This window comes from Neophocaena asiaeorientalis, unplaced genomic scaffold, assembly GCF_003031525.2.
Source record: "Neophocaena asiaeorientalis asiaeorientalis breed wild unplaced genomic scaffold, Neophocaena_asiaeorientalis_V1.1 scaffold116, whole genome shotgun sequence".
Taxonomy (NCBI): domain Eukaryota; kingdom Metazoa; phylum Chordata; class Mammalia; order Artiodactyla; family Phocoenidae; genus Neophocaena; species Neophocaena asiaeorientalis.
The window spans coordinates 3,034,544-3,046,180 of NW_020174561.1; the positions used below are offsets into that span (position 1 = coordinate 3,034,544).

The window sequence follows — 11,637 nt, forward strand, 5'->3', positions numbered from 1 at the left end:
TTTCTGCAAACAGGTCTTTTGTCTCCTTAGGTAGGTTTATTCCTAGATATTTCATTCTTTTTGTTGCAGTGGTAAATGGGAGTGTTTCCTTAATTTCATTTTCAGATTTTTCATCATTAGAGTATAGGAATGCAAGAGATTTCTGTGCCTTAATTTTTTTATTCTGCTACTTTTGATTAGCTCTAGTAGTTTTCTGGTAGCATCTTTAGCATTCTCTGTGTATAGTATCATGTCATCTGCAAACAGTGACAGTTTTACTTCTTCTTTTCCAATTTGGATTCCTTTAATTTTTTTTCTTCTTTTATTGCTGTGGCTAGGACTTCCAAAACTATTTGAATAATAGTGGTGAGAGTGGGCAACCTTGTCTTGTTCCTGATTTTAGAGGAAATGGCTTCAGTTTTTCACCATTGGGAACGATGTTGGCTATGGGTTTGTCATATATGGCCTTTATTATGTTGAGGTAAGTTCCCTCTCTGCCTACTTTCTGGAGAGTTTATCATAAATGAGTATTGAATTTTGTTGAAAGCTTTTTCTGCATCTATTGAGATTATCATATGGTTTTTATCCTTCAGTTTGTTAATATGGTGTATCACATCAATTGATTTGCATATATTGAAGAATCCTTGCATTCCTGGGATAAACCCCACTTGATCATGGTGTATGATCCTTTTAATGTCCTGTTGGATTCTGTTTGCTAGTATTTTGTTGAGGATTTTTGCATCTATGTTCATCAGTGATATTGGCCCGTAGTTTTTTTTTTTGCGACATCTTTGTCTGGTTTTGGTATCGGTGATGGTTGCCTTGTAGAATGAGTTTGGGGGTGGTCCTCACTCTGCTATATTTTGGAAGAGTTTGAGAAAGATAGGTGTTAGCCCGCTGGTCCTGGGCTTTTGTTTGTTGGAAGATTTTTAATCACAGTTTCAATTTCAGTGCTTCTGATTGGTCTGTTTATATTTTCTATTTCTTCCTGGCTCAGTCTCAGAAGGTTGTGCTTTTCTAAGAATTTGTCCATTTCTTCCAGGTTGTCCATTTTGTTGGCATGTAGTTGCTTGTAGTAATCTCTCACGATCCTTTGTATTTCTGCAGTGTCAGTTGTTACTTCTCCTTTTTCCTTTCTAATTCTGTTGATTTGAGTCTTCTCCGTTTTTTCTTGATGAGTCTGGCTAATGGTTTATCAATTTTGTTTATCTTCTCAAAGAACCAGCTTTTAGTTTTATTGATCTTTGCTATTGTTTCCTTCATTTCTTTTTCAGTCATTTCTGATCTGATCTTTATGATTTCTTTCCTTCTGCTAACTTTGGGTTTTTTTTCTTCTTCTTTCTTAATTGCTTTAGGTGTAAGTTTAGGTTGTTTATTTTGAGATTTTTCTTGTTTCTTGAGGTAGGATTATATTGCTATAAACTCCCCTCTTAGAACTGCTTTTGCTGCATCCCATAGGTTTTGGGTTGTCGTGTTTTCATTTTCATTTGTTTCTAGGTAGTTTTTGATTTCCTCTTTGATTTCTTCAGTGATCTCTTGGTTATTTAGAAGCACACTGTTTAGCCTCCATGTGTTTGCAGTTTTTACAGTTTTTTTTCCTGTAATTGATATCTAGTCTCATAGTGTTGTGGTCAGAAAAGATACTTGATACTATTTCAATTTTATTAAGTTTACTAAGGCTTGTTTTGTGACCCAAGATATGGTATATCTTGGAGAATGTTCCATGAGCACATGAGAAGAAAGTGTATTCTGTTGTTTTTGGATGGAATGTCCTATATGTATCAGTTAAGCCTGTCTTGTTTAATGTGTCATTTAAAGCTTTTGTTTCCTTTTTTATTTTCATTTTTGGTGATATGTCCATTGGTGAAAGTGGGGTGTTAAAGTCCCCTACTCTGATTGTGTTACTGTCGATTTCCCTTTTTATGGCTGTTAGCAGTTTATGGCAGCAGCAGTGTTAGCATTTCACGCCCATCTCTGTTGTCCGACCTGATAGCTGCGGCGTCCGCCCATCTCTGGAGCTCATTTAGGTGGTGCTCTGAATCCCCTCTCCTCACACACCCCGAAACAATGGTCTCTTGCCTGTTAGGCAAGTCCAGACATTTTCCCGGACTCCCTTCCGTCTAGCTGTGGGGCATTAGCCCCCTTCAGGCTGTGTTCACGCAGCCAACACCAGTCCTCTCCCTGGGATCCAACCTCCAAAGCCCAAGCCTCAGCTCCCAGCCCCCGCCTGCCCAGGCCGGGGAGCAGACAAGCCTCTCAGGCTGGTGAGTGCCGCTCGGCACCTATCCTCTGTGTGAGAATCTCTCCGTTTTGCCCTCCTCACCCCTGTTCCTGTGCTTTCTTCCATGGCTCTGAAGCTCCCCCCGGCCCACTCCCCATCTCCGCCAGTGAAGGGGCTTCCTAGTGTGTGGAAACCTTTCCTCCTTCACAGCTCCCTCCCAGAGGTGCAGGTCCCATCCCTATTCTTTTGTCTCTGTTTTTTCTTTTTTCTTTTGTCCTACCCAGGTACGTGGGGAGTTTCTTGCCTTTTGGGAAGTCCGAGGTCTGCCAGTGTTCAGTAGGTGTTCTGTAGGAGTTGTCCCACGTGTAGATGCATTTTTGATGTATTTGTGGGGAGGAAGATGATCTCCATGTCTTACTTCCTCTGCCGTCTTGAAGGCCTCCCCCTCTTTATTGTTCTTGTTGGAACATATTCTCTAGTAATTATTTCAGATATTACACATGGGAGGTGAACCATCTAAGTCCTATTGAATGAACCTCATTTTGGGTTTTAGTCTGAGTGGGTGTAGAAGGTTAGATTCAAACTTATTTTCAAAATTATTTTATTTTATATCTTTGAAGCTGTTTTTGATTAAAAGTCTGATGTCAATGGGATTCTCAGTTCTTTGTTTCCTCTTTCTGGAAGATTTTAGGATTTTCACTTAATCCTTAGTAACCTTACTGTGATGTGCTTGAGACTTGGTGATGGATCCTTTCTATCTGAGAGCTCATGTCTTTAGTTTGGGGAAATGCTCTTCTATTATATTTTGAGCAGTTTCTCTAATCCAACTTTCTTCATTCTGTCTGGAACTTGTATCAGACATATTTTGGAATGTCTACATTTATCTTCCATGGCTCTTAATATTCCTCCATTCTTTCTAATTTTTACGACCTTTCAACCTGCATTCTAAAAGATTTTCTTGTCTAAGTTTCTTGCTTACTAATTCCCTCTTAGACTCTTCATGTTCTGTAGATCAGCAGAATAGATTATAGGAACCTATTCTTCCCATTGTAGTAAAGCTTAACCTGGGCATGAGGCTGCAACACTGAAAACTGCATTTTATAACCTCTTTTCTATGTTGGTGAGGCCAAGGAACTAAGGCCTGGAAAAAAGAAATGTGAGGGGAAATGATGTGTGCCCCTTCTGGGTATTGCTCTTAAAGTGACTGGATTGCAGTTCTTTTGTCTTTTCCCCCATTCTACTGACTAGAAGATCAGCCACTAGGAAACACAAGTAGGAAGCCATTTGTAATACAGCACAGAGCTTCCTACTAGTCCTAAACTGCTTGCCAATCCCTGGAGTATCATGCGAGAAGGGAAAAACTAAGTTGTTTAAACAACTGTGTTTTAGTATCCTTAATGAGTTTAACAAGTTTAATAGCCCCCAAGATAAACACATTGTACTGATTTTTTTTAAATTTCAAAGATAAAAATGTTGTCACAGTCTTTTGTTCCTTCTTTTGTATTGATTCAACAGCCTTTCCTTTCTCTCTGAAAATGTTAACTCTATCTAGTCTGGTCTTGTTTTTTGTTTTGCTTTGTTTTGTTTTACTCTAAAAGAGTGGTTCTAAAACTTTGACATGCAGCAGAACATGTGGAAAATTTGTAAATATACAGAATCCATGCCCACCCCAGAATTTCTGATTCATTAACTCTGGGGTGGGCCTGAGAATCCGCATTTCTAACAATTTTCCAGATGCTGCTGCTGCTGGTGGGCTGGCCACCATACTTTGAGAACCTCTGTTCTAGTAACTCTCTTTCACACAAATGTAAATTCTCCTACACTGAATGAGGAACCTTTTATTCTGTTGGCTGTTGTCAAATCTTTGGTTACTCTTGGGTGTGTACTCAAGAGTATTTGAAATTTCTGATGTCCAAAGTGCTACAACATATTTGTTTACTGTAGCCTTACCTCAGTGGCTTTCAGGGATGCGCAAGGCTTGATTCTGGGAGGAGCTAGTTTTCTGGAGAGGGGGCTTCTATTCATTCTGGGCGTCACCAGCTTTCTGGGACACCAACCACTCTTGCCTAGAGGCAAATACCTCTGATGCTCTTTACCTAAATTGTTTTAGAGGAGCCTGTCCCTTTTGCATTTTTCAAGCAGTCACCTTGTTAGTTGCCCTAAGACCCCTTCTGCTCACAGGATCCACCAGTTTTCGGGGTTGAAACATCTTAGAGACACTTCTGTGTTTTCTAGCTTGCCTCTCCAGTGCATGATTAGGCTGTAGATTCCTTCAAATTCCACCCCTGCTCCGTGGGGGGTTTTCCGGTGTGGACCAGAAAACCTGAGACAAATTTTAAAAGAGCTGTAACACTAATTCCTTCTTCAATTTATTCCACGTGCCTCCTTTCTTGAAGGGAATTCTTTAAAGTTTCTGTTCTGTTGGAGGACTCCTTCAGTATGATCCAATATCTTTATTGATTTCTGCTTCTATAATTTTTCTGTAGTCATCAGGGGTTAGATGAGGGGAAGGGACGTGTCAGCATATTCTCTATCCTCAAACTTGATCTAGCCTCTCTATATTTTACTTTTTTTAAATGAGTTTACTAAATAAAAACAAAAAATCGCTCAGTTATATTGCAAGCTTTTTGTGACTCTAGTACTGTATTATGTACCTTCAGACATATATATTTTTCTTACAATTTAATAAATACATGTTTGCTTCGGTGGTTTCCACATATAACCTACCCACTGTGTAGTTAGTAAATACCATTTTTTAAAAGATATGAGCCTATGCTAATGGCAATTAAGAAAAAGTAGATAACAATACATAGTATTCATAACAATAATAGTATTTATTGAGGACATGTGGTGTACCAGGCTTGAGGTAAGCACTTTATATGCATAGTATTATTATCACTGTTTTGCACCTGAGGGTACTAAAGTACAGAGATGGCAAGTAACTTATCCAAATTAACTAACTAGTGAGTAGCAGAGGGAAGATTTAAACTAAGCTGTACTCCAGACCCTGTGCTCTTAACTTCATACTAACTGCCTCCTGTGAAGGTATACTTGCTACTAGATTTCAAACTCAGATAGCTGATGTGCATTATCTATGACCTTTCTGTTATAATGTATGTGAGAATACATGGCATAGAACTGAAACTAGACTCTCAGTATTTTTCAGTACTTATTGAATTGGAATAGAAATAGTCATTGTTGCCTTTCATTGTGTAATAAGGTTGACCATATTTTATTTTCTTTAAGTATAGGTAATTGTGATACAGACTTACTACAGACGATGGCATGCTAAAGTTGTGGTAGACAATTTAAAAAGACAGAAAATGTTAAGGTTGCAGTGGGAAGCACAGGAAGAACTAAGGAAGATAAGAGAAAAAGAAGAGTGGATGAAACTGGATTATTACCGGAGGCATAATCCTCAAACAAAAGAAGATTTTGAACTTCTTTACAATGCACTGGAACGTAAGTTTGAAATAGGCTTTGCATAAAATATTAATTTTATAATTTTTCATTAGTAGGAAAAACAGGTTTACTAAAGACAAGAGGGAGACCTTATTATTTTAGGAAGATGTCTGGGGTATCTGGACTAGAGAATTTTAAAAGATGAATAATGTCTTACATTTGGGACAAGAATTAAGGCTGGTGTGAAATTGGAAACGCTTTTATATTAACAATGGATGAATAAAATGTGACTACAGCTCTGTGAATTATTCAGTTTTAGTATGTTATCTCATTTGCTACTCATCCCTATGAGATAAAAAGAGAAAGTATTCTCCAGTCTGTTTCTCTGATGGTCTTGGGAATTTGTGAACTCAGAGTTGAACTGTCTTGAACCCCTCAGTCCAGCATTCTGTCTCTGATTCTGCTCTTTACAGGAGATACCTTTTTATTCCCTTCTACTAATGATTATAAATATATATATATGTATATATATTCTCTACACATTTGATTTTATGGCTTATTTCTTCCATAGGATGTGTGCTAGTCATTGACACAATTAAAAACTTCCATTACTTGAACAAGCCAATCACTCCCTACTTTGGGCAGTATATACACTGTTCTTCTTGAAGCTTTTCCCCAATACCCACCTTCTAATCTCAGCTTAAATATCACATACTCAAAGCCTTTTGTGACTGACAGTGCAACTGGGACATCCTATTATCATCTTATGGTTCTCACTGCACACCAACTTTTCATTTATAACAGCACAATACGTTTTTTTTAACATTAATTTCACTACTGGACTGTAAGCTCTGTAAATGAATGACTCATTTATTTTTTGGATGATCTCTTTTTCTGTGTTTAGCTCACATGCCCAACAAATACTGGTAGAATGAATAAGTGAATGAATGAAGGGAAACCCAAGGATGTAGCCATGCAACTGTCTCTAGCTTCTGCTTTCCCAAGAGTACCTCTAAATTAGAAGTAACCAGAACAGAAGAGTTGTTACCTTAGATACCAGAAAGTAAAGTTGGGCTCTTGTGATGACATAGAAGAATTAAAAAAATTAAAAGTAGCCTCAGTTATTTTTTTAGTTGAATACGGTTTTTTATCCAAAGAAATAATAGTCTTTGACTTCTCTATGATTATTCATAATATTAACTTAAAGTAAATTTTCTTACTATAACATTGTTTCTTTATATACTGTTTATTTGTGGACATTACTACGTGCTCTGTTACTCAGGTCATCCTTTCCTCTCTAATCGAATACAATTTTAGGTGTCAGATATCAGGTCTATTTAAATAGCTATATGATAATATGCTATTTACTGAAGATGATACAATTAAACACTAGGTCTAACAAGCAATAGTAATACATTTATCTCTTTGATAAATGGAAGAAAATGGAAATGAAATTTCTTACATAAAAGAGACATCTCTTAGTTTTCTTCCAGGCCTAAAATTCTAAATTAGAACTCTAAGAATAATTTAAAGTTCTGTTTTGTTGTAGTTAAAATTCTGGTTCACAAGCTCAGTAATTTACATAGCTCTTCTATTTACTATAGTTTTCATTCCATATTCTTTACTCCAGTGTTTGAAACTGTTGCCCCCTTGTGGCTCATAGTGACAATTGCATAGTTTGAATTACAACTCCTAATAAAGTTTAACTTTTCCTCCAGGTAACCTGTTGCTTAGTAATAAAAGCAAAATGATATCAGTTTAGGAAAATGAGTTTAACTATATAAGATAATATGCTGTATCAAAGACAAGACTATCTCTGGGCAACAGTGTTTGATTTTTTTTTTTTTGCGGTACTCGGGCCTCTCACTGTTGTGGCCCCCTCCCGTTGCGGAGCACAGGCTTCGGACGCGCAGGCTCAGCGGCTATGGCTCACGGGCCCAGCTGCTCTGCGGCATGCGGGATCTTCCTGGACCGGGGCACGAACCCGTGTCCCCTGCATTGGCAGGCGGACTTTCAACCACTGCCCCACCAGGGAAGACCCAACAGTGTTTGATTTTTATGTCTTTTTTTTTTTTTTTTCTTATATCAGTATGTTGAGGGCAACTTCTTTCATTGATCTGACTGGTCACTCTTATCTCAGACTCAGTATAGGAGTCATTATCTTGAGGAAACGTCTCTTATCAACATGGATTAGGCTCAGAGCCTCTTTTCCTTGCCCCATTATTCTCTGTGCATACCATTCACTTAACTGTCCATGTCTGTACCTAGGACACCAGATAGGACCTTGTTCATTATGTCTAATAAATGTTTGTTGAATTGAATCTTCTACCCTTTGTCTTGTTTTAACTTGTGGAAATGGTGTTTTCTGACTCGTCTCTAATTATTACCTCTTGATCTCAAGGTCCCTTGACTTCTAGCTTCTGGAGACTCGCTGGCCCCAGTCCTTTGACAGATCTGGCCCTGGGCTTTCAGTCTGAATCTTTCTTGGTTTTTTTCCATTCAGGCTTCCAGTCTGTGATAAGAATTTTAAAAAGCAGATGCGTATAAACTGCCAGTGACCGACAAAATATTGTATGTTCTGCTGTTTCTTGTTTGGAAATAGCAAGCTTATTAGATCTCAGAAATTTTAGAATGTGTATGGACTTTATATTTTAGTGCTATCCTTTCATTTTATAGTTGAACTTCAGACCCTGGAAATTAGGTAATTTGTTCAAGAATGTAAGTTAAGGTTATAAGATAAATGTATTCTTTGAAAGGAACCAGTTGCTTTCATATCTTTTTCTTTAAAAATATTGGAGGTTATTGACATCTGTTATGGGCTGAATTATGTTCCCCCCAAATTCAGATATTGAAGTTCTAACATCCAGTACCTCAGAACGTGACTGTATTTGGAGATAGGGCCTTTAAAGAACTAATGAAGAAAAAGTGAGCTCATATGGGACCCTAGTCCCGTATGACTGGTATCCTTATAAGAAGAGGAGATTAGGACACAGACATGCACAGAGAGAAGGTCATGTGAAGACAGTGGAGGAAGGTGGCCCTTTACAAGCCCAGGAGAAAGGCCCTCAGGAGAAACTAATCCTGCCATCACCTTGATCTTGAACTTCCATCCTTCAGAGCTGTGAGGAAATAAATTTCTGTTATTTAAGCCTCCCAGTCTGTGGTACTTTGCAATGACAGCCCTAGCAAACTAATGTAGGATTCCAGTTTTTTTTTTGTTTGCTTTTCTTATCATTCCCAGGGAGCATATATTTTATGAAAGCAGGAAGAATCTCTCATTTTTCTCAATGTCTTCTCTGTATAGTTCTGGAAACTGTCAAATCAGTTATAAAACCAGTTTTATATAGCTGTTCCTGGTTCCTGTGTTTTTCTATTCCTTATTAGTAGTGGGTCATGGTATTTTTCTGATGCCATGTTCTATCCTTTACTGTAGATTTACAGGAAGTTTGTTCATCTAATGGAGAATTTTATTGGAATTAAGGTCCATTATTTTCATATTTCTAATTAGCTTCATTGGGTTGTTTCCTTTTTAAAAGTCATACTAATAATTTAAGCAAAATACAAAATCTGAATATATATGGATATAACTGTATTTGAATACACATATGTATAGCTCCAGATTCACCCAGGACTTAAGGATTAATCTAGCAGATCAGTGTATTGCTTTTTGAGGTTGGCAGAATAGCTTAAATATCCTAGTGGCCTAAATTTATTACTGGTCCCAAAGGTTTCTAATGTAAAACTGGGAAGTAAAATACGCTTACTAATATCATTCAGTCTTTATTTGCTTTCTGGGGACATCCATATAATCCCATGAGGTAAATATTCTCAGTTGTTATTTCCACAAGCAAGCAATCTTCCTCTTTATTCATATACTGCCTTTTAGTATATAGATATTGTCAAAGTTTTAAAGCTTTTTGGTTGGTAAAACTACTCTTGATAAGCTCATCAATCATGGATTTTCTGGACTTTCATAACATAATTTAGCACTTAAATTTACAATCCTTTTGCTGAACACAATTTAGCTTTTAAATTTACAAATCCTCTTTTCGAATAGACCAAACTGTACAGTATCTGAATAATGTATTCCTGGTAAGAGACAGAATGGGATTCTTATAAAGAACACAAGTGACAAGTCCTTGACCTGATCAGGATTATTTCAAATTGAAATTTGAGAGGAGGAAGAAATAATATGATAAAATTATAAAACTAGATATCATGAAAGGCAGTGGTTATAACAGAGGAGGGCCAGAAACAACATGACTTGAGATATTTACCTTTCGATTCAGGGACTAGTATTAAAGTAAACTTGAAATTTTAATAGAAGAAGGAAAATATTTCTAATTATATAAATTATATATAAATGTAATATATTCTGAAATATCCCTGCAACACAATGAGAGAGTAATCATGCCTGGAAGAATACATTTTACTTGATTGAATCATATCTAATAGAAGATAAGAGGAAGTAATCTTATGTCAAGAGTTGATTTACCCAAAGGAAGTCTTTAAAACTAATGGTGAAAAATGTCAGGCTTTGGGGTAAAGATAAATGTAATGACAAACAAAAATTCTGTCCCAGTGGAAGGATTTTACAGTCTATCCAACTAGGGAGAGGCAGAGACACGTTCGCTCCTTCAAGAAGGCATTATGTCTTTCTCACTTTTGTATGTACCATCAAACTTTATAGAGTTCTTTCAGATAACAATTGCTCAAAAATTGCAGTTGAGTATTTTGAATTGGCGAAGAAGTGATAGGATTTTGACAAGTATTGATATAATAACCAGATCAGGGAACTAGGATTTTTGAAGTTAAGATAAAAAATAGGCTTGATTCTATGGCCAGAGTGTAGTTCATGAGACTCTGAAGCTTCATCATTCTGACGATAAAGTAATAAATCATCTCTACATAAAAGGAAAGAATTACATGGCTAATGAAGTAAATATGGCTTTCCAGTAGTAAAGCACCTAATAAGTTCACATTGAAAAGAATTGTGATGAATGTCAAAGACTAGAGTGACTTTTTGGAATGTTTGTTCAGAATAAAGAACAGTAGGTCACTGTTTCTACTTTTGTTTTGCTTCCATGTTCTGTGAAGAGCAGAAAACAAATATGGCTCAAATGAGTTCAGGTTCACAGTCCAAATGTATGTCCCAGGGGATCAAAGCCATACTGTTATCTTTCAGTAATCATGGAGAATGGGAGGTGTGCCCAGAAGACATGACCTTCCAGAGGAGGCTTGTGATTAACTGTCACATACATTACATCTTTTTATAACTCTGCCCGGCTCCCTGCCCCAATACACACTTTTCAGGTGCCTGATTTAAATATGAGGCTTACTTATGTAAAATTCTCCCAAATTGACCTTACTGCAATTTTTGTTTCATCCTATGCATTTTGATATGTAGTGCTTTTATTTTTCTTTCCTTAATTGTTGACACTCATACCTTTTACTTCTTATTTGATTAAAATGTTCTTTTTGATAGTATTGCATACATTTCCAAGCAGATGGGAATATATTTCTTTTTTAAACTTTTGTTATTAATTGTAGTTGAATTGTACTGTGTCAAAAAATGCAGTTTTCGACGTTTCTGATTTGGGGGATTTATGTTTTCTTCCATTCCTACTCCTAGAATTTATATAACTTTATATAAATGCTTCATAGAACTTTGAAAATAAGATATATTTTCAGACTTTGGTGTTCAGAGCTTGATGTATATTAATTAATTTAAATTTGTTAATCATACTGTGTCAGATATTTTTTGTTTTTAATTCTTCTTTACTTGACTGTCATAGATTAACTCATTTGTATTTTATTTATGTTTATATAATATAAAATATACTCACCACAGTAGTGTTTATAACTGATACAAGTTTTGCTTTTTATAGCTTGATGGGATGTGATTTTCAGTGTAAATATTCATGAGAGTCATCCCTTTCATCATAAAATTATCTTCTATCCCAAGGGATGAATTTTGAGTGTTTTCCCCCCTATTTTCAATATATTAATATTGCTGTATCTGTCTTTTTTTTTTT

At 36.5% G+C, this 11,637-nt stretch overlaps 1 protein-coding gene and 1 non-coding gene across 3 annotated transcripts in view; one reads left to right on the forward strand and one right to left on the reverse strand.

Moving 5' to 3' along the window:
• IQUB (IQ motif and ubiquitin domain containing) overlaps window positions 1-11,637 on the forward strand; it is a 67,351-nt gene that overhangs the window by 26,199 nt on the left and 29,515 nt on the right. For both annotated transcript variants that reach the window (XM_024757805.1, XM_024757804.1), the window contains one exon: window positions 5,452-5,662. In XM_024757805.1, the coding sequence (XP_024613573.1) occupies window positions 5,452-5,662 (211 nt within the window). The remainder of the gene's footprint in view (window positions 1-5,451; window positions 5,663-11,637) is intronic.
• Window positions 4,496-4,555, reverse strand: LOC112408275 (U7 small nuclear RNA). The gene has a single exon (XR_003004920.1). It is a non-coding gene; the product is annotated as a U7 small nuclear RNA (small nuclear RNA).